This window comes from Rhinatrema bivittatum, chromosome 1 (genome assembly GCF_901001135.1).
Source record: "Rhinatrema bivittatum chromosome 1, aRhiBiv1.1, whole genome shotgun sequence".
NCBI lineage: Eukaryota > Metazoa > Chordata > Amphibia > Gymnophiona > Rhinatrematidae > Rhinatrema > Rhinatrema bivittatum.
In genome coordinates, this window is record NC_042615.1 from 137054560 (window position 1) to 137078708 (window position 24149).

Consider the following 24149-nt stretch of genomic DNA (forward strand, 5'->3'; position numbering starts at 1 on the left):
CGGGTTTCTCCTGGGCCCATGACTTCTACTAGACATGTAGGCTAAAGGAGTGTTTGAGGACTCTCACATTAAAGCTCCCAGCTGTAAGCTATCAGGGACTCCTTGATGTTTCCATTAACTAATTCCCTCACCCACCTACACTATCTATTTTTGAAAAGGACCAAACAAAACAAGCCTTCAGAACTTGGGGCCAGTCACCCGATGCATTGTCTGAACTGTCAGTTTCATCAGCTGATTCCTGTCTTGACATTAGTTATGCTACATAGAATTTGTAGGGTAGATCTCTGTAGAACCTAACACCCAGATGTCTTCTAATAAACAGGACCCATACATTTACCTAAAAAGATTATTTGCTGAATGAAGGATCTCTTTCTTTCTGATTAAATACCAGGTATAGAGAATAAAAGCAAAGGCCAATTAAAAAAGTAAAAGGCATCAGAGTATTAGTTAATCTCCTACACATGCTTTCTTTACATCAAATATATTGCTTATGGACAGGGGTTACCAGATAGTTCCAGGTCATCAGGGACAGACAGAGGCAGTCTAGGTGTTTCCCCCATTGAATGCAGTAGGGATGAACCCTTGGACCGTCTCAGCCTGTCCCTATTGATCTGGAGCTATCAGGTAACCCTATTATGGAACAGCTCTATACACACTATGAGAAAAATTATATACATATAACACAACTTTAAAAGCACTGAACGTGCATATATATAGCAAATATACATACATGTAAGGTTCTGTGTGAAATTTTGCTATCTTATAAAAGTTTATGTGTAAATTTTATGTGCGTAAACCCTGCCCCTTTGAACGGATATTTACATGGCTTTTACTCATGAATATGGGTAAATAAGGGCTGTTCTCATAGCCTGTATTCCTAACTGCACAATGTCTGAAAGAAGGGGAGTCCTGCTTAGGAAGCCAAACTTCAAGCCACAAGAAGTGGACCTTTGGGTGAAGCAGGTTATGAAGGTCCAGAATATTGTGTATGGGAAGGAATCACAGAAAGCAGAATCCTACCAAAAAGATCAGAGAAAATCCACCACTGACTCAATACAGTCTTCCACAACAACAGGAGTGTGCAAGACCTGAGTCACAAGTGGTGAGACCTCCGAAAAAAGGTCAAGAAGAAATAGGCCAGAATGAGGGCTGATGGGCCTGCAAGCCAAATTTCATTCGCCCAAGCTGAATAGATGATTCTCAGCACAACAACTGGGAGAGGTGTTGAAGAATTGGGCATCTCATGTCTTAAGACCGCCAAATAATGCTATAAACAACTGTATATTTAGTGCGCCACTATATCCGTCGCACAGTTGATTTTGATGTTGTTAAATTTGGATGCAATGTTTTATTGCAAGTGAATGTGTGTGTGAGTATGTGTGAGTAAAAGTCTTTGAGCACTTTTAGATAAAATTTTTTTAGGATTATAAGTGATATAAATTAGATATAAAATGTTTTGATATATAAAAGAATAAAAAGTTTTGGAGTGTGTAACATATCTTTTGAATCATATGAATGTTGTTTCTCCAACATAGCAATTGATTAACGGTTCTCTTAAAATATGGGAATAGGGGTTTTCATGCTTGTATATACACACACACACATATATATATGTTTACCGGTTGCGGGGTTGTCCCGCGACCAGCAGCACTCACTCCCAACACCTCCGGGGCAGCCTCCCAGCATGGCAGGAATGCCACTGCATGCAGACGGACTCTTCACAGTAAATGCTGCCATCACATCAGCGCCACTTTCAACCTCCTTAGTTGCACACACCCACCTTATGTACACTCCATGGCGGGAACTCTCTCGAGGTGTCCTCCGATGACATCAGCCCTGCCAGGCTATTTAAACAAGGACCCTGCTGTATTTTTCCACCTCAGCAACCGGTCTCCTGCCTTGTTGTCCAGTACACATTGCCTCAGTGTTTCCTGCTTTCTTGCCTCGTTTTGTCCCAGCCTGCCTTATCCTGTCTTTCCAACCGGCTTTCTCATCCAGCCTGCCGTGTCCTGGCTCTCCAGCCTGCCATGCCTTGTCTCTTCTACCTCCTCTGCCTCATCCAGTCCATCCTCCCTCATTCCTGCCATCACCTCAGACTGACTTCTTGGATCTGACCACTGCCTGGACCTTGACTACATTTCATCTGCCACCTACCTCTGACCAGTTGCTGCCTGCCCTGACCCTTTGCTTGCCACTGGTGTGTCTCTCTGACTGCTGCCTGCCTAGACCTAGCTTGGTCCCGGTCTCTCTCTCTCTCTCTCCCATTGCCCTGTGGGATCACCGCTTAAGTCCTGCCGGCCTTCGGAAGCCAAGGACTCAACCTGCAGGGAAAGAGGTTGGTAAGGGTAAAGCTCCTGACCAGTCACATCCCAGGGTACATCTTCCAGCTGTCAGTGTGGGCCTAGGGGGTCCACTCTCTAGGCTGAGCCAAACATCCCACAGCACAAGGGTCCACTTTGCTTACATATAAATACATATGAACCTTTTTAGAGATATTCAATGATGCTAAGGCAGATAGGGCCATCAGTCAGGAGCCACACCAAGCTGTCTGTCCTCTTTCCGTCCATGTATTTAAGTGAAAAAGTAGTGTGTAATGTTAGCTTTGACATCCTAGGGAATGCTAAATTAGAATTTGTTGAGTAGCAGGAGACCACAGACTTAAGCCATTGAGTGGTTCTCCATACCTATAAAGATGGTCCAGTGGGTGAAAAGAGAAAAGACCAGATAGAGTGTGTAGTGACAGCTTGTACACTTTACCTTTTTACAGGACAAGAGACTGTCCATGATTCAGATGATCCCAGAAACCAGTGACCTTGGAAGGGCTAGGCAGTGTCCATGAGTGCTGCTGGAAAGCTCAGAGGAGGGCAGTGAAGATGAAGAGGAGGTCAGCAGTCCAGTGATGGCAGAGAAGAGAATGAGAGGGGTGTGGCAACAGATGCAGAGTGTAGCCAGGCTTTGTAGAAGGGTGAGGTGGAGTCCAGGATCACCCAGCACCATAAGTCTTGCAGCTTGCAGTAGATGAGTGGAAAGCCAGTCAATTTGAAGAGGGCAGCTTCTCAGAGAAGATGAGTTATCTTTTACTCCAGCAGAGAGCTTTATGCCTCAACTCAACAAGAAAATGGCACAACAGATTGCAGGCCTAAGGCATGACATTCAATGCCTGAAGGAAGTGGTGCAGAAAGAAATGCAGGGTATGTGTCAAGAGATACAGGGCCTTGGCTGAATGCTGCAGGAGGAACTGCAGGCCATGACTACAGTCTGGAGGGAGATGCTGCAGCGGATGCCACCACAGCCAACCACAGCCTGCATGGAATGCTACATGGCAGCCACTGGGCAGCTTTCCCTAGAATTTGCTGTAACACCACTCTGGATTTCTCCTCCACCTGCTGCAGTTCTGCCAGCCTGGTGGGTTGCTCTCCTAGTGCATCCACTACCACCTATGATGGGGCCTCATCCTCCAATGCCTACACCATCTGCACTGATGCCTCCTCCATCGACACCTCCTTCACTGCAGAAGAAGGCTCCCTATTCATGAGTCCATCCCCATATTAGCCTCTCTGCTAACATGGGAATGGACTCATCTTGTGTTGCTGCTGAAGAGGAGAGGCACACCACTGTTGGCAGGCCTTCGCCTCAGGTCTTTTCATAATAGCTATCAGGAGCAACTCTCCCCTCCACAGTGTTGTAGTCTGAGGGTATGCCAGCTGGATCATGAGCCATATTTTGAATAGATATCCTCTAAAATCTGTAAGAGAGAAGGCAAAGAAGAGCTGAGTGAAATATTCCATGGTGGTAGGCAGCTGGGATGTTCCCTGGTAGAGGCTGGTTTGGGCCTTTTGGGCCTAAGTGGTAAGTCCATCTTGATACCAGGGAGAGAAATGGGCAGAGGTTAGTAGCTGTGTGGTTGTGGTGAGAGCAGCATACCTACCTAGACACCAAACCCAGTGATGTGACCTTCCCAGAAGCAGTTATGAATTCCTGATTGAGAGAGGATGTAGGTATTGTGACAGGATCCTGGAAACCTGGGGCACTATATCCACGATGATTCCCTTGACATTGCTGACTACAGACTTGTTACGGTTGCAGAAAGTGACCTCGTTGCCTGCTGGCACCTTTATAGGAATAAATAGATGCCAAAATCAAGGAAAAGCATGCAAATTTGCAAAAATCTGTCATAATTTGTTGTTGTTGCTGCCTTCTCCAAGGAAAAGATATATAGTGATATGGTTTCGTGAAAAATGCAGCCAGAAACTGAGCAATACATATGGAGGTGACTGACTAGTTTATTCCAGCCGTGACCTCTAGAGATGTCTGGAAGGTGCTGGTGCAAAAAAGAACAGGGCTGTAGTGACTTTGAGATACACTGACATGGTGTGGCCTTTCCTGGTGGAAGGGCATAGGTCCTGCTCTAAGTATTGGCATAAGTATAGTATGGTTTCTTTGTTCAACGTGCTCATGATTTGCTCCTCTGACAAATCTAAAAACTGTGCCCTAGTCCTACATACTCCTCCTCCTCCTCTGTTCTCTCTTCCACCTCAACCATTGTGCCATGAGTATCCATAAGTTTATTATTTCTCCAGCTACTCACTCACCCCCCATAGTCTGCCCCAGTATGCCCCAGTGACACTCACATCCAGTCTGCCCCAGTATGCCCCAGTGACACTCACATCCAGTCTGCCCCAGTATGCCCCAGTGACACACACTCGCCCCCTCCCCAGTCGAGCAAACCTTGTCTCAGGTGAAGGACAAACCTGACAAAAAGCAAACACACTTCTGGTCAATGAGCAGGATCTCTCTGATAGCGCCCACTACCTCCTATGCTTGTCCTCCTAGCCTGCTGCAGTGTCTGCTCACTAAGAGAAGCCAGCCCGCCAAACACTAAGTTGAAAAAGACAGTGCAAGTTGTTTAAAACTGGAAAGTTAAATAGTAGCAATAAAAGTGTTTGCACATTCTTGATGATTTTCATGAGTATGTTCTTTACGAAATAGCAACATATACACAAAATTGCAAACCGCATCCCGACATGTCCCAAAGATGCCCACTTTTTATGCATGTACTTTTACTTGCAAATGCAGGTATATATGCAAATGTGATCTTTTTGGAAATTTAAGCGTGTGCGCATATCCTGCACATATGGGCTTATAAGCCAAGTTTACGCATGAAACTTCTTTGAAAATGTAGGTCCATGTGGCCTATCTAGTCTGCCTATCTCTACAATCCCTACCACTCCCTCCAAGATCCCCTTTTCTTGTCTCATGGTTTCTTGAATTCAGATAATGTCCTTGTCTCCTTTACCCTCTCTATAAAGAAATATTTCCTTAGATTATGCCTCAGGCTATTCCCTTTCTCTCTCTTTCCATGACCCCTCATTCCAGAGCCTCCTTTCTGTTGAAAGAGGCCTGCCTCAGATGCATTGATACCTTGGAGGTATTTAAATGTCTGTATCATATCTCTTGTATCTCACCTTTCCTCTAGGGTATACATGTTTAGATCTTTAAGACTGCCTTCATACATTTTACAGTGAAGACCACTGATTATTTTAGTAGCCACCCTTTGGACTGATTCCATCCAGTTTATATCCTTTTGAAGCTGCAGTCTCCAGAACTGTTTACAGTATTCCAAATGAGAAAACTCAGGGATTTATTCAGGGGTAATGTCACTTCCTTTTTTTTTGCTGAATATTCCTCTCTTTATGCTCCAAAGAATATTTCAGGTTTTTGCCATCACTTTCTCCACCTATTTGGCCATCAGATATGGGTAGGCATGGTGGCCAGCTCCCTCTCACCCTGTGTACTCTTCTCACAATTGGTATGACTCTGCTTTAATTACTAAACAGTCAGTTAAACCTTTTTCCCTTTCCCATCTTCAAATATCTGAAATATCTTAATACCGAACATTTATTGAATGATAAAAACTTTAATACTCACTGTGAATGGCATGGTATCAAGGATAGCCACACAGATAACTGAAACTGTGATGAGAATCTCTGAAAATTCATAGTTATAGGCAGACAAGTCCAGCTGTATAAGAAGCTGTGGAATTATAGGAAGAGGTGAAAAAAAAAGCGATGATTCTAGGACCTTGAAGAGAACGATTAGTAAGAGCTGTTAGCTTGAAAACTGAAGCCTGCAGGAAGTAACAGTCCCAGGCTGCTTTTGGATAAGGGACCAATAGGAAGAGGAGAGAGACAAAGAAAGGGGGAGAGAAAAAACAAGATAGATTCAATAAGGAACTCAGAATAATTCAAACAATAACCAATCAGGAAACGGAATTATATACATTTAGAGATTCTAAGCTAAGCAATATCAAAGTGACTGTGTAACAAAGAACCATATACATACACTGTGGAGGTAGAACGTCTTGTCTTGTCTCCGTCCCTTACAACATCCTATCAGGCCGATACAGTAAGGGCGTGTAAGAAAAAGTGCGGCAGTGCCAGGCGCACCCTCGTTTGCCGCACGCACAGTCCGGATCACATACCGCTCGATAGAGTATTTAAATGGCATGCAAATGCAAGCCGCGTCCAAAGCACGTCCAAGAAGCGTCCATGAAGCGCAATCCGTTTTACTGTATAGGCGCTATACAGCGCCTATACAGTATCCTGAGTTCACTGGAACCTGTCATTTCAAATGTCATTTCAAATGACAGGTACCAGGAAGTGGATGGTTCTCCTACAGACCCCGCTGCCTTGAGCGCCCGGCACCAGCAAATGCACCCTCCTTTGGACGGGCAAGAGAGACGAAATTTCACAGTCCCAAACCAAACCAACCCAATCCAAGCCCCAGCAGAGAGAGACGAAATTTCACAGTCCCAAACCAAACCAACCCAATCCAAGCCCCTGCAGAGAGAGACGAAATTTCACAGTCCCAAACCAAACCAACCCAATCCAAGCCCCAGCAGAGAGAGACGAAATTTCACAGTCCCAAACCAAACCAACCCAATCCAAGTATCATTCTGTCCAATGTAAAAAAAACACAAGATGCCTACCAGTCCTGCATCTTTGAGTTTTTCTCTCAGAAATTTGAGCAGATCATTCTTTCTATTATGTGTTCTGAATGCTTGCTGGCCTCTCTAAATTAGAGCCTATTTTGTATTAAAATCAATCCCCTAGGATCAATAACCACTAGTTTCAGCAGATAACTCAAGAATCCTTTCAAAAATGGTTTTGTATTATGGTTCAAAGCATACATGTTTAAAAGTACAGTCTGAACACCATTAATTAATTCATGAACCATCAAAAATCAACTCTCTGCATCTATTATTTATTTAGTAAACAAAATTATACCTTATTAGAATTGCAACTTCTCTATTCTTACTAGACTTAAATGATGCAGAAAATACTTTGACTACCCAGCTACCTTTACATTCTTTCAGGCCGATTCAGTAAAGTCCGCGGGAGAGCGGGCGAATGCCCGCTCTCCTGTGCGCGCGATTCTGTATTTAAATGAGGCCCGGTGGTAAAAACGGGCAAAAGGAGGTGCTAGGGACACTAGTGCATCCCTAGCGCCTCCTTTTGGACTGGAGCGGCAGCTGTCAGTGGGTTTGACAGCCGACGCTCAATTTTGCCGGCGTCGATTCTCACGCCCGCTGACAGCCACGGGCTCGGAAACCGGATGCCGGCAAAATTGAGCATCCGGTTTTCGACCCGACAGCCGCCGGCCGACTTCAAAATTTTTTATTTATTTATTTTTTTACTTTTGGAAATTTTCGGGACCTCCGACTTAATATCACCATGATATTAAGTCGGAGGGTGCACAGAAAAGCAGTTTTTACTGCTTTTCTGTGCATTTTCCCGGTGCCTGAAGAAATTAGCGCCTACCTTTGGGTAGGCGCTAATTTCTGAAAGTAAAATGTGCGGCTTGGCTGCACATTTTACTTTCTGTATCGCATGGTAATACCTAATAGGGCCATCAACATGCATTTGCATGTTGCGGGCGCTATTAGGTTCAGCAGATTGGACGTGCGTTTTCGGCCCCTTACTGAATAAGGGGTAAGGGAAAACGCACGTCCAGTGGCGGGTTAACAGTGCGCTCCGTCAGAGCGCACTGTACTGTATCGGCCTGTTAGATTAAATGAATTTACTGTAAAAAGATAACATCATTAAGTTACTTAAGGTTTCATAGATGTTCATGGTTCCATGTAATGCCTATAGGCAAGTTTTTTGTTCATTGTAAACCGGTTTGATTTGCATCTAATGTAGGAAGATCGGTATATAAAAACTAAAAATAAATAAATAAATAATAAATCATCACATCCTAGATTTTTCTTTGGGAAGAAAGGTCCTCTCTTATTTATTTAAAATCTTCATAATCCAAGATAATCCCCACTAAGACATTTATACACACCAATCATTCTTATAAATCTAAAAAAATATTTATTGAAGATTTGAATTTCCATCAAAGAAATTGATCTGGGATGTATCTTTAGCTTCATGGACAGGTCTAATTGAGCTGACTAGATAGGCTCGTAGTCTTTTTCAGTTGTCATCTGCTATGATACTAAACTTCTATGAACTAGCATGCTCCACTCTGAAGCTTCCAAAGGAACCTCACCTGCACCTTCCAAAGAGGTTGCTCATACATCTGCATTCTCTTACACATTAAAGAGCCGATGCAATAAAACAACACTAAAAATGTGCACTAAGTTTATAGCACAGTTTATTTAACTACTGTGCTAAATTTTAGCTTTATTACCAATGTAATAAGTTAATTATATTCATAGCACGTGGTAGTTAAAAATGTGCACTGAAACTGTAGTTAATTTTAACTTTACTATAGTTTTCTATTTCAGGGGTTAGAAGTGGAAAGTAAGTTTAACTCACACCCCTAACTAATCAAGTGAAAAAAAAGTTACAAGGCTCTGTAGTTCAGGATTCCAGACCTATGACCCCTGGAGTTATGGAGCCCAGGACCTAAGAGCACCAGACCTGGAATTGCCATACACAAGGCTCACTCTCTAAGTCCAGGACCCAGGGTCAAGAGCAAGTAACCCAGGACCCGTTCCTAAAGCCCTGAGTCCAGGACTCCTGGATCTGAGATCCTCAAACTCAGGAAACTCTGAACCAGCAACTCTCTAATTCAAGGAACCCCAGGCTAGAGCAATCCTGTTCCACTAATACACATCACACACCCAACTCTAGCACTCCAGTAAGCCCCTCTTCATAGGCAGTACAGAGGTGCAAGAACGCAGCCGGGTTTATATACCTTTAAGAGGACATTTTGACATTGAATGAACACTCTCTGTCTCTCATGACAATAATGACTCTCTGGTTTCCAGGGCTCCTCCTTCTGTCTCATTGGCTCTTCTTCACTCTCTCCTGGTGAGCAGTCATCTGGCATCTCTTTCTCCTCTTTCTCAGGTCTGGTAAACAGGAATGCCATTTTTCATTCTCTGGTTCTCCCCACTAAACCTCTCCATAGAGGCTCCCCACCCAATATACCCCACTAAACTTCTCCAACCTACTAATACCCCACTAAGGGGGTCATTTTTTAAAGCTAGTGCATGTGAAAAGGGACGTCTCGAATGTGAAAAGTCCCTTTTCGCATGCGATAGCTAAAAAGGGGCGTAGTCGGGGCGGCGTCTGCCCCGGAAGAGGAGTCGGGGCGGACGCCGCGAAGACAGCAGGACGGCAAAAAGGTAAGGAGCCTTTTCGCTGCCCATTTTGTGCCCAATAGCACCACCTTTTATGTTGGCGCTATTGAGTGCAAAAGCCGGCAGCGATCGCACCGCAGAGGTGCGATCGCTGCTGGCTTTCACAGGCCCGCCTTCCCACCCCCTGCACCACGCGATTCACGATGCCACAGTGTTTTAGAAAATATAGGCCTAAGTGATTCAATATCTCATACTTCACAAATTTAAAACAGTCCATATACTTGAGGTATGTATTCAAAAAAGGAAAATAGTTTTACTCACAAATTTCAAAAATTCAAGCAGGTTCAAAAACACAGTCCCAGAGCAAATCCAAATAGACAATTCTTTAGATTATCAAAATCACATCTGCTTAAGTCACTTCCAATTTTACCCTGGATCCTCTTATTACTCCTGAGCAAGGACCCAGAATAAGATCTCACCAAGAACACCAAAAGAACCCTTTTCTTGTACAGACAATTACTCACAGATGGCTGGCTTGATCAGAACAAATCCTCTCCCATTGGATCGTCTCCAAGCTAAAGAGTCCTAACATGTTTAACCTTTCTTCATGAGGGAGCTGTTCCATGCTCTTTATCATTATGGCAGCATACATTTTGTGTGCAAGATAAATAGCCCAACTGAATGAAGACAGAACCAAGCACTCAAAAAGTTAACTGCAATTGTTATTTATGAATCCATTCAATGTAGCGGTTCATAATGGAAGCAGTGCCCCCCACCTCCTCCTCCTTTACTATATTTTTTTATCATGATAAGGACACACATTTTATGTGTAGCTTACCACAGTGAGCTATTAATTTATATTATTTATATTTAATCAATTTTTTTTATCTTTCAGGATTTTGACTGTATTCTGGCAGATTTTATACAAAAGCAGTACAATGCCCGATGCGACTTTCTACAGTAAGAGTCTTCTTTATTTTCTCTCTGCTGCGATTTATTGTAATAACTTGGTCAGGAGTGACCACCAAGGGGCAGATTTTAAAAGGCTTATGCGCGTAAATCCAGGTGGATTTACGTGCGCTGGGCCTATTTTCAAAAGGCTCGGCGTCCCAGGACACGTGTGAGTCCTGGGGCTTACAAAAAGGGGCAGGGGCAGGGCAAGGGCGTGGCCGGATGCCTCCGAACGGCCGCTGTGCCAGTGGATCGCGTGCCGGCAGTTGGCTGACTTGCGCAGGTTACGCCTGCCTCTGGTTTAAGGTTTAAGGTTTATTATTATTTATATACCGTTGTCTCGGCATAGCCTTCACAGCGGTTTACATATCAATAATTATACAGCGAAGAAAATACAATCAATTATTAAAATAGAAGATAAAACAGCAAAATTAAAAGGTAAGAAATAACTAAAACTTATTAGCTGTTAAAAGTATATAATAAATAGCCATAAATATGAAACCAATAAAAATACTAAAAGCATAACTATACGTTTCTAGCATTAGTTATGGTTAAAATAAAGCCTCCTGTAGGTATTAAACGCATGTCTGTTTCTCATTTTCAGTACAGGCCGCATTAAACAACCATGTTTTTAGTTCTGCTTTAAATTTACTTTTTTCTTGCTGCATCCTTAATTGAACTGGAAGTGTGTTCCACAGTTTTGATCCTGCAATTGACAGCGCTTTCTCTCTAACTTGACTGATATGTACTGATTTGATTGTCGGAACTGATAGAAGTCCTTTATTGGCCGATCTCAAGTCCCTCTGTGGAACATACAATCTCAATGCTGTATTCAATCATTCTGTCCTTTCTCCATAAATTAAATTGTGTATTATACAAGCTGCTTTGTAATGTATTCTGGTAACTTCAGAGATAAAGGTACGGGTTGGGTTTTTTTTCGGGCTGGGGGGCAGGACAGGAGGGGAAGGGGGGGGGGAACGGGGAAAGCCAACTGGTCTCCCTGAGGGCCCGGCGCGCGCAAGGTGCACTAGTGTGCACCCCCTTGCGCGCACCGACCCCTGATTTTATAACATGCGCGCGTACCTTTTAAAATCTGCCCCAAGGGTCTATCCAAATAGATATTTTATACAGAATCAGAAAATGAGAACCAGAACTACTGGTTGTTAATGTGAGAGGTGTGGCTTACAGCAAGCCCTGCTTCTTGCTAGGACTTTTGGTGTGTTCTAAGCCAGAATTAATGAAGAGGGAACGGGTTAATCTCTGCAGCTCTACCTCCAGGCTCCTTAGAGCTCTTCTCTCTCTCTTATTGGTAATGCAGTTCACAGGAGCCTCTTGCGCCAAGATTTCAGTCACTCTGCAGCTCCCTCAGCTGCCATTGGGCTCACCACTGGGTTTTTTTGTCCTCCTCATGCTCCCTAGCCCTGACTTGGTGGCATATACTCCTACATAGGATGGCCAATTGTCCTGCTTTATACAGAAGAGTTCTGCTTTTTAAGAAATCATTCTATGGCTTGCATAAGGAAGGACAGGATGCACAATTGTCCTGTTTTTCAGTTTGGCCATACACAGAAAAAGAAATTCAACTGAATGTCATACATGACACATATGGCTAGATCTAGGATTTTAAAAAAGAGATGCAAGTGGCGTGATACATCCTCATCCCTCTACTCCTCCTCTTATTTTCTTCTTCCTCTTTGATCATCCTTGAAAGTTAAAGATGTAGTCTATCATGATTCCTTCCAACAGACCCCAAAACCCAGAGATCCTGGCTTATGAACTGGTTCTCATACCACAGACTGCAGGTAAGGCTCTTCTCTTTCATCCTCAGAAAACAGAAGGTAGGACTAAATTGTCAGTTTTCTGAATAGAGGAAGGTCGTTAGTGGAGTGCCCCAAGAGTCTGTACTGGGACCTGTGCTATTTAGTATATTAATAAATGATCTGGACAAAGGAACGACAAGTAAAGTGACCATATTTGCAGATGACACAAAATTGTCGCGAGTTGTTAAAATGGCAGCAGATTGTGAAGAACTGCAGAAGGATCCTGGACTTCTAAATGGAAGATGCAATTTAATGTGGACAAGTGTATAATAATGCACGTAAAGAAAAAAAAATCTCACCTATGAGTACACGATGCAAGGTTCTGTGTTAGGAGTCACTACACAGGAAAAGGACCTCAGAGTCCTTGTGAACAATACCTTGAAATCTTCGGCTCAGCGCATGGTAGCAGTCAAAAAGGCAAATAGAATGTTAGGTACTATCTGGAAAGAACATAAAATAAAACTGAGATTATCATAATGCCTTTGTATAGATCCATGGTGTGAACACATCTTGAGTATTGTATGCAGTTCTGGTCGCCCTATCTCAACAAAGCCATAGTGGACATAGAAAAGGTGCAGAGAAGGATGACAAAAATGATAAAGGGGGCGGTAAAGCTCCCTTTTAAAGAAAGGCTAAACCGATTAGGGCTGTTTAGCTTGGAAAAGAGGCGACAGAGGGGATATGATTTAAATTTGTAAAATCATGAGTGGGATGAAATGGGTAAACAGGGGACGGTTAATTACCCTTTCAAAATAACACTAGGACTAGGGGACACTTCATGAAACTAGCAATCGGCAGAGTTAACACAAATTGTAGAAAGTATTTTTTCACTCAGCACACAGTCAAGCTATGGAATCTGTTGTCAGAGGATGTGGACAAGGTAACTAACATAGTTTGGTTCAAAAGAGGATTGGACAAGTCCCTGATGGGCTCGCTGGATCTTGGTCTGACTCAGCATGGCATGTCGTAAGTTCTTAATGGCTTAGCTATAATGTTATGTACTAATGGACAGTGAGTTCTACCACAGTGGCCTGAAAATGGATACAGTTACCAACTGACTCCATGTCATCCAGTCAGGCAGAGCCAGTCCTGATTTTACCCCGTGGGATTTATGGACTTGTAGTCTGTCTTGAAATTGACATATTGGGGTCAATATTCAAAGACATTTAGACAAATAACTTGTGAGTTATCTGTCTAAATAGTTTGGTTTGAATATTTCCCTTGCTTATCCGGCAAACTTAGAGCTGGATTCATCATTTTTCGCAGAATGATGAATCCAGCGAAAAAGGGGGTGGGAGGGTGAAGGGGGGGGGGGCGGGTCTGAGAAAGGCCGCAGCCATTTGCACCACTGCGATGCAATTTCACCGGCCACAGTGCAACCCAGGAACGTCGGGGACCTGAGGCTGCACTAGCAGGGAGGGAGAGGCGGTGGCTCTGCTACTCACGGGGCAGGTCGGCCATGGCAGAGGAGAGAGGAAGGAGCCCACGGGCTGTGCACCAACCGGCTCTGACAAAGATTGTCTCTCTGCGTGTTCTGATTGTCTGCGGCGCACTGCCCCCTTCTGTCTGCCTGCGCCCTTGTTCACTGACAGAGCTCTCCAGCTTCAGCTGTAGGTCTGCCTGGCTCACCCGGGAACTTCAGCTGGGACTCAGATTCAGATAACACCCAGCACATAAAACTGTCTAGGCCTATTACCAAGTCGTCCAGCTGCTCCAGACTTCCATGTCTTGATCTTAATAATCGCCAGTGACCATAGACAGCTGCTAGAGAGACTTGAAGAGGCTCAGGTTATTGGGGCTGTCTGGGAGAGAGTACAGAGTGGATGGGGAGTATTTAGAACAATTTGATGGACAGAATGTATCATTGTCCAGAGTAAGATACCAGCGAGGATGGAGATACTGAACAAACTCTTAAAGAAAGGGATTCTTTTGCATCATGAAGTATAAGTAATCTTTTACCACAGATCAAATACTGTAACGAATTTTTAAAGGTGAAATGTAGTGTGGTTACCCTATTAGTCCACTTGGATACACAGGAATAAAGATCAACAAATAACAAATACCTACAGTACCTGAATGTAAACCGATGTGATATCTCAGAATGAATGTCGGTATATAAAAATAATAAATAAATTAATACATTTGAAGGTGATATCTTTATATTGGGTGTATCTCTACATATAAAAAAAGAATTAGGGATATTTTTATAAAATAGCCACCAGATGTCACTATTCAATCAGTAGTAAGATCTGAGTCTAGGCAGCAGGGAAAACCTTACTGGGCTCATGTAGAAAAGAGCTTAGGATTCCTGTAAATTTATGTTTATCATATAAAAGGGGGACATAAAATGAGAAATATAGAAACATGAGAGAAGTTAAAAGTTATATGTTTAATTGCTGCCTAGGATTTTTTTTTTAAAAGAAAATATAATTCTTTAAATCTTTTGGGAAAATAGCATAAGAGAAGAGCAATGTGAATACAAAATAGACTAGCTGTATCAACCATGCAGATGATAAAATCTTGTCATATTAAATCAAATTCTACCTTATTATTCAAGATGAACCCCAGACACATTATATAGAGAATAGATAGGTTAAGATGAAACAAAGCTTTGTTATGATCTCATTACTCACAAGTGATAGAACCACATTCAGTTTTTTGTAGGCTCATCTGATGGAAATAAAATTATATCAAGCAAATGTCAATCCATTAGTGATAAGGTTAATATTCCATGAAGGCTCTGGTGACATCATTACATCATAGCCCTGTGATGAGAATGTTCAGATCGAATACTGAAGCCCTGTGTTTTTTGCATATGGAAATAACAAAATATGTATTTTTTTGTGAGTGGGATTATTGCATGTTTCAAATGAATTTGTGACACCAAAGGCAAGGTGTTGCAAGGAATGCAATAATCCTAATATATGTACAGGCTTGGGTTATTAATTCCAATGGCGCAAAACTATATTACATGAACTCTAAGTTCAATATTCAGGTCCATTTGTCCATTTAAGTTCGGAATTAGCTGGACAAATGGCTCCGTTTGAATATCTGGCTATGTTCAGTATTTGGCATTTATCTGGCTAAAAAATTAGGATAAGTTGGAGGTGGAGTGGGGGCATTCCAGGATGAACTCAGCTATCTGGCTAACTTACCTGTTCATTCATCAAATTGTGTTAGAGGCCGAACGTGCATTAAATGGTGTTGCTTGCTCCCATGGTGTTAGAGCAGCCAGCAAGTAGAAGCCATTTTGTTTAGTGTGGAACCTATAAAGGGTTTTGTCTAGATTGCATTTTAGGTGGAATGAGGACCCAAGTAAGGGTCCCAATGTAAAGCCTTGTGGGGTGATTAGTGTAACTTGCCCTCAACACTATTATTTATACAATTTAATCTCTGTCCCAGATACCTGCAGCTGCACAATTACACTCCCTAGAGATAAAACACACCTAGGGATTTATGTCATTTTCAAATAGCCCTCTGACTGAAGACTTATGTCATGATAGCATTTTGTGCCAGAGCCAGAGAGAAGGCCATTCTTTGGTCAGAGGTGATATATCTTCAGAGTGTTACAGGCCAATGGTTTGTAATAGGTGCACTATTACCTTCACATTGCTAGTCAATGCATTGGTCCCCAACAGAATGAAGACATGGCTACAGCACCTCTGGCCAAACATTTCTGCACCTATTCTACCAGACTGTATATGGAGGCGAACACTAGCCAGCAACTGGCTAGCTCACATACATGCCAATGACCCCAACAGTTAGCTCTCTGGAGAAGACAACTGGAGCCAATACTGAAGCTTCACAGTAAGAAGCTTCCTGTTTAGCACTTGCTGTCTTCCTTGGGAGCATACAATCAACTTTTGTTTGTATGCAGTAGGCAATAGGGATGTGAATCGTTTTTTGACGATTTAAAATATCGTCCGATATATTTTAAATCGTCAAAAATCATTAGAGGCGATATTTAATAGGAATTCCCCTGATTTATTGTCAAAAATCGTAAATCGGGGGAAGGGGGAGGGGAAGGGGGAGGGCGGGAAAACCGGCACACTAAAACAACCCTAAAACCTACCCCGACCCTTTAAAATAAATCCCCCACCCTCCCGAACCCCCCCCCCCCAAATGCCTTAAATTACCTGGGTCCAGTGGGGGGGGGGTCCCGGTGTGATCTTTTACTCTCGGGCCTCCGGTGCGTTGTAGAAATGGCGCCGGCGCCATTTTGTTTTTTGTCCCCCGACGTCAGGAGCGTAGGAGATCGCTCCCGGACCCCCGCTGGACCCCTAGGGACTTTTGGCCAGCTGGGGGGGGGGGCCTCCTGACCCCCACAAGACTTGCCAAAAGTCCAGCGGGGGTCCGGGAACGACCTCCTACGCTCCTGACGTCGTTTTGCTGTACAAAATGGCGCCGGCCATACGCTGTATGGCCTGACGTCGTTTTGACATACAAAATGGCGCCGGCCATACGCTGTATGGCCGGCGCCATTTTGTACAGCAAAACGATTCGAGTGCAGGAGGTCGCTCCCGGAGGCCCGAGAGTAAAAGATCACACCGGGACCCCCCCTCTGGACCCCAGGTAATTTAAGGCATTTGGGGGGGTTCGGGAGGGTGGGGGATTTATTTTAAAGGGTCGGGGTGGGTTTTAGGGATGTTTTAGTGTGCCGGTTTTCCCGCCCTCCCCCAATTTACAATTTACACGATATTTAAAAAAACAAAACCGTGACAATCGGATTCCCTCCCCCCCCAGCCGAAATCGATAGTTAAGACGATCGATCACACGATTCACATCTCTAGTAGGCAATATGATCTTACCTGCCAGAAAACTGTTTACTTGGAATGGTCACTGACACTCTAGCATGCAAAGTCATGTGGTTCCCAAACCTTTTACCTAGTGAACCCTTAAGAGAAAAAGCACATAATAAAAACAGACAATAAGAAAGTGTTCTTTCAAACCTGTGACCACTTTATTGCACAGCAAATGTCAAGAGATTGAAAGCAAGTCAATTTCTTTGGTAATCACATTCTGCAAGGACAAGATATGTAATTGCACATGATATTGTAACTGAAAGGAACAGCACATTGCATGTAGATTTCTGCATACATTGTTCCAAATGGCAACATTACATATACACTATTAGCATTTTATCCTTTTGCACAATCATGATTACAGCATAGAACATAGGAAGCGGAAGTGGCACCTCAATAGCTACAATACAGCTCTAATGTTAGAACTGATAGCAGCAAAACTATGTGATATAAACCAAAAGACCCTCAAACAGTCCATGTTGAAAGAGCGCAATCAAAGGGGGGACAGCCTAAGGGCCAAGGCAGCAGAGTTCAAGTGAAGGCCCCAGACAGTCCTTGTTGAAAGAACACTCTCAAGGGAACAGTCTAAGGGCCAAGGCAGCAAAGGTTAAGTAGCAGACAGCAGGACTAGGACTGGAGAGCACAGCATGGAGGCAGAAGCAACAGAAGAAGACCCAGCAGCATAGAGGCAGGAACCCAAGGTGAAAGCACCACAGTATGGAGGCAGTGGCACCAGGAGAATACACAGTAGCATGGAGGTAGCAGCCCCAGGAGAAGATACAACAGCATGAAGATTACAGCCTCAGAAGCAGACACAGCAGTATGGTGGTACCAGCACTAGGTGAAGACACAGCAGCACAGAGGCAGCAGCAGGAGGTGCTGAGCTGAGATGAGTCACCAGCATGAAGACAGCAAGAGGATGAGCAGAGATGAGGTGAGACATCAACATGGAGGCAGCAGCAGGATGAGCTGAGATGAGATGAGACACCAGGATAGAGTCAGCAGTAGGATGAGATGAGATGAGATAAGATGAGACAAACACCAGCATAAGTACAAGAGATGAGACATGATGTGAAGAGTCAGCATCTGGACCATGTCTGCAGGCTGCATCAAGGAGGCTTGAGTATAGGCACAGCATTGAGGAGGACTTTATAACTAGGCAGCAAAACTGGCAGACAATAGACCAGCCCCTTCAGCAAGCTGGCACAGGATCTGTTTAGTGAGGATGGGCCCAGCTGTCTTCTTCCATCTAGCCAGCACAGGAACTCTGTAGTGAGGACGGGCCCAGCTGTCTTCTTCCTTCTAGCTGGCACAGGATTTCTCTCCAGAAGTCCGGCCAGGCTTGTTCAGCAAATCTTGTTTCTAGGCATAACAGGGCATCAGTGGCAAACTTTTATGGGCCTTTGCCATGCCATGGCTTGCCACTTGGGAGTGGCATGTCTTTGGGGGCCCTTTCCCTGGGTGGTCTGTCAGGCCGGGGATTGCTGTGCAGCGCAGAGTCTGGGATGCTGGGAAAGGAACTGGTGGAGGCTCTGGCATTCTTTGTGGAATCTGGTTAAGGATGCTGGTGAGCGCTTGGTGTGGGCTACTATCTGGTCAAACATGGCCTGGGTCTGTCCATTGACAGCCCTCCTGAGGCACATTAGTGGTGCAGGTGGGCACCATGACCTTTCCAGCTGGTCCAGCTACTTGTTCATCGAGGCCTCGCTTGGTGCCAGTAGTGATGCTGGAGCTGGTACCGGAGCTGTGTTGATCATGGATAAAGTGGAGCTCTGAGCCTCTAGAAGTGGCATGAGGGGGCTGGTGGGCTGCTCCATTGCAGTGTGTGCTGCCTTGTGCTGGCCATGTGGTGTGCTGGAGCAAGGTTGCCCTACCTCTATTATGTGCCATTGCAGGCTGGAATCCTCTATGAAACTGCAAAGATTTAGGCTCATATTGAGTGGGCTTGCTGAGCCAAGGGCTTGCAGGACCTGGCTGTACTCAGGAGGCTGCTTCTGCTGCTCCTTCTCCTCCTTGCTGAATCGTGTCTGAGCATCCATAAGCAAGAGGGCATGAAAAAGTGCTGCTCTTTACAACTGGTCCCTGGGGCTTCACTGCTGGTTCCTGGAGCTGCATGGCTGGAACTGGCAGAGCCCTGGGTAAGAATTGTAGAAACAAAGAAAAAGACAGTACCAAAGCCAAGAGGTACACATATGGACCTTTTGGCATGAGGTGCACAATTTGCATGTCAATCAATGTGAGTATATCTTATGCGAAATGATGTTCACATTCACAACTATATCAGCCCTGCCATTTACAGGTGAGGTGAACTTACCAGCTCTGGCTTGCATGGTGTCCAGCCACTCAGCTATGCCCTCGAACACATCTGGTCCCAGCCGTTGCACGAGGTGTTCCTCCATGGGTGTCAGCTCAATCAGACAAGGGGCTTCTCCACCAGTCTGCTGTATGTACCTGTTGCGGTTCACCACCATGGTCTTTATCTGGGTCTTTATGTCTCAGTATCTGTGGGTCATCTGCTCCCCATTGTGTCTCATGCCAATGAGCCTTGAGATTGCCTGGGTGATAGTATGCCAGATCTGGCCTTTGGCTGCCCTCAAGGTCTTGGCCACACGGTTGCCGAACAGCATGACATAATTTTTCAGGACCCGGCAATGAAAATTTCATTGTCCTCCAGGCTGAACTTCAAAGTCCTGAGATGAACGTGCCATATTGCCTGGCTACCTGAAGTGGGTGCCACCTCCACTTCCAAAGAGGTGTCCTCCCTTTCCACTCTCTTGTTTGCACTCTTCTCTCCCCTACCTTCCTCCCCCCCTGCACCTACCCTGTCGATTCCCCTGACCTCTGCACTCTCTGTCTATCCCTAGCCTGTCATCTTCCTCCCACCGGATTCGCTTGCCTATCCCTTTCCCCCTCTCGCCTCCTCCTTTCACTTGCGACCTCCCTATCTCTGCCTCTGTCCCTATCCCTACTCCTGCTTTTCTTCCTTCCCTAGCACTCCTACCCTCGTTCTCCCTCCTCTTCTTCCTCCCACTTCTCTCCTCATGCCTCTCCTCTTTCTCTCTGCCTTTCATGCTCCATCATCTCCACTCCTCAACTTCACCACATGAGAACATAACAACATAAGACATACCATACTGGATCAGACCATGGGTCCATCAAGCCCAGTATCCTGTTTCCAACAATGGCCAATCCAAGTAACAAGTACCTGGTAAATACTCAAACATTAAATAGATCTCATCTGAAGAAAATAAGAAAAAGCATAAGCATTTTCAAGTTAAGTGTAAACCATTGATAAGACAGGCAAAGATAGAATTTGAAATGAAGTACAAAGCAATGGTTGTACACTCAAACCTGCTCAACACCTATCATGCGTGCACAGCAATTTAAAGGGGTACCTTCAGCCAATCAACAGATGTATAGGTTTGCCCACCTCTTATTACTTGTCCAATTAATAAATTTGGGCATGTATGTACATGCCTGGTTACTATGGGCAGAAACCTCTGCTGTAATTTCCAAGAAATGGGTCCAGTTAGCTTTCGTTTTCTGAAACCTCTTGTGCTGGCTATTCATACACTGTCTACAAGAGGCCTCTCCTTGTGGTGGAGACGCCGCCGCCGTCGACTTCTTCCTCATGGCTTCCAGGCGCGTGTGAGCGCTTCTCTCCAGTTCTTAAAGGGTCTGTGGTGCGCCAGGAATGTCGGCCCCTCCTGCTGACATCATCCCCGGGGAACTATATTAGGCGGGTCCTGACGGTCAGGACTCGCCTTAGCAACATGTCCTCTCTCTTGGGTTAGTTGCTCCTTCGACTGCAAGATCTTTGCTATGCCTGACCATGTCTCGACTGTCTCCAACTTATGACCACTGCTGCACCTGACCACGTCTTGACTATCTCCAATGTATGACCACTGCTACACCTGACCACGTCTCGACTATCTCCAACCTTCAACCATTGTTACGTCTGACCATGCTCCGCCTGACTCCGACCTTCGACCATTGCTATGTCTGACCACACTCCGCCTGTCTCCAGTTTCCAACCTTTGCTATGCCTGACCACGCTCCGCCTGACCGACCTTCAACCATTGCTCGCTTGATTACTCCACGCCTTTCTCCTTCCATCAGCTTCACCTGTCGATGGTGGGATACTGTGGGCTCTACACCTTTGGTACGTCCACTCCACTTCAGCCCAGGAATCCACAAATGCCCTGGATCATAACACACACAGATCAAGTCAATAGATCAAGGGAAAGGGAAACAGATGAGAAACAAGCCACAGGACACTACACTCAGAAATCACTTACTACCTCCAACCAACTATCAAGTACCACCAACTCTCCTACTCTCCTATCCTCTCACCAAATGCCTGACACGCCTTCAAAGAGGCAGCTGCAGGAAGCTGGTATATATAAACTAGAAAAATAATGCACCATGCATTAATCTACGCATGCCATGTAAAATGAAGTACGACACTTTGAAGCAACACACTATGCACTGATGCAATGTGCTACATGCTGATGCAGCAAGAGACCCAATAACGCAATAATGCAATATACCATACACCATACTAGTAAATTGCCTATGTAATGCAGTAGACAGGAAATTAGTGTAACAACGTTCTTTTTTTTTTTTTAATCTCAGATGTTATTTCTGCTATATTTATAGCAATTTGATGAATCTAGGCCTTAGCCGGATAACCGCCAATATTTAGAGTTATCTGGCTGAGTTATCCACATAACTTTAGTTCTGCATGAAACAGTCCTAAAGTTAACTGGATATACTTATTTAGCCAGCTAATTTTGCAATTTGGCTCTCTTAAAACAAGCTCATGAACAGAATTTTACTACTACTACTACTACTCTACATATTTTCTAAAGTGCTACTCAATATATGCAGCACTGGACCAAAACAAGAGACAGTCTGTACTCAGTAAAGCTTGCAATCTAATCAAGACAAACATTCAGCATAAAAGAAACTTTGGGAGTTTAATTTTTCAAGAAATTAGTTGAAATCAAGGCTCTGAGTGGGATAATCAGAGGTTAAGATTTAAAAGCAATCTAAAAAAGGTGGGTTTTTAGACTGAACATATAAGAACCACCAAACTGGATCAAACCAAGGGTCCATCAAGCTCAGTGTCCTGTTTCCAACAAGACCAATCTTGATTATAAGTACTTGGCAGGATCCCAAATAGTAGATGGATTTCGTGCTGTTTATGCCCAAGGATAAGCAGTGGCTTATCCTGATTAATAACAGTTTATGGACTTTTCCTCCAGGAACTTGTCCAAATCTTTGTAAATCCAGTTATGCTAATTGTCTCTACCATCTCCTCCAGCAATAAATTCCAGAGATTAATTGTGCATTGAATGAAAACATATTTTCTCCAATTTGTTTTAAATGTGCTTAGTAATTTCATGGAGTGGACCTTGGTATTTTTATTTTTTGAAACAACTGAATTGCATTTACCCATTCCACTCCACATGATATTATAGATTTCTTTCATATTTCCCCTCAACCATCTGTTCTCCAAGCTGAACAGCCCTAATATCTTCAGCCTTTCCTCATATGGGAGCCGTTCCATCCCCTTTATCATTTTGGTCACCCTTCTTTGTACCTTTTCTAGGTTTGCACTGTCTTTTTTGAGATGTGGTGACCAGAATTGCACACAGTACTTTAGGTGCAGTCATATCATGGAGTGATAGGTGTTATACACACATCAAACTAAACCAAGGCAACTGGTATTCTAATTTTCAACAATGACAATGTAGAACCACATGAAATCACTAATTGCAGTTGATTATGTATTTATAGGACCTCTGGTCTACATGAGTCTGTTACACATACAGACTCACTTGTAGTGTACAGGTCCAAAATTACTTTATTAATCACGAGGCAACTTCTTTGAAAAATTTTTTTTGAGTTTTTTCTTTTCTGTAAAACATTTATAGACCCAAATCGTTATTGATCATTAGGTGCATCACCATACCGCACCAATTTTAAACAGAGCCAAATTCTCAAATTGTAAGACCACTTTATAGCTCGTTAGTCACTCATCTATTTTGACGATCCCAACGGTATACTCATCATTTAAACCATCCCGACACAATCGTGTTTCGGACCGTCCTGGTCCTGCTTCAGGGGCAACATCTGATCCAGGAAAATTTGGGTCTCCAATGATGGCTATTCTTGCGGTTCCATTTCTTCTATTCATTATGTCTTCAGTCGACATCCTCGACAGCCGTCAACATTGTCATTGTTGAAAATTAGAATACCAGTTGCCTTGGTTTAGTTTGATGTGTGTGTGACAATTCTGGAGGTTCTGGAATAAGAGTGTTTTGGGCATATTGTATGTGAGTGATAGGTGTTATGACATTCTTTGTTTTATTCTCCATTTCTTTCCTAATAATTCCTAATATTCTGTTTGATTTTTTGATTGCCACCATACACTAAGCCTAGGATTTCGATGCATTGTAAGTGTCACGATGATGCCTAGATCCCTTTCCTGGGTGGTGATACCTAATGTGGAACCTAATGTCATGTAACTGCAGTTTAGATTCTTTTTCTCTATGTGCATCATTTTGCACTTGTCCACATTAAATTTCATCTTCCATTTGGATACCCAGTCTCCCAAGGTCCTCCTGAAATTTCTCACACTCAGTTTGATTTTCTTTTATCTGGAAACCTGATCATTTCACTCATCGTTTCCTTTTCCAGATCATTTATAAATATATTAAAAAGCACTGGTCTCAGTACAGATCCCGGGGACACTCCACTATTTACCTTTATCCATTGAGAGAACTGTTTAGCCCTACTCTCTCTTTCCTATCTTTTACCAATTCACAATCTACAATAGGACATTGCCGCCCATGCCATGACATTTTAATTTCCTGAGGAGTCTCAAATGAGAGATTTTGTCAGATGCCTTCTGAAAATCCAAATACACTATTTAAATTAAGTAAGTAAATAAATAAACCAACAAATAAATAAATATTT

The 24149-nt window shown here is 43.7% G+C and overlaps 1 protein-coding gene across 1 annotated transcript in view; it reads left to right on the forward strand.

Moving 5' to 3' along the window:
- LOC115083518 (cyclic nucleotide-binding domain-containing protein 2-like) overlaps positions 1-24149 on the forward strand; it is a 316705-nt gene that overhangs the window by 92329 nt on the left and 200227 nt on the right. Inside the window, exon 8 of the mRNA XM_029587398.1 lies at positions 10488-10552. Within this exon, the coding sequence (XP_029443258.1) occupies positions 10488-10552 (65 nt within the window). The remainder of the gene's footprint in view (positions 1-10487; positions 10553-24149) is intronic.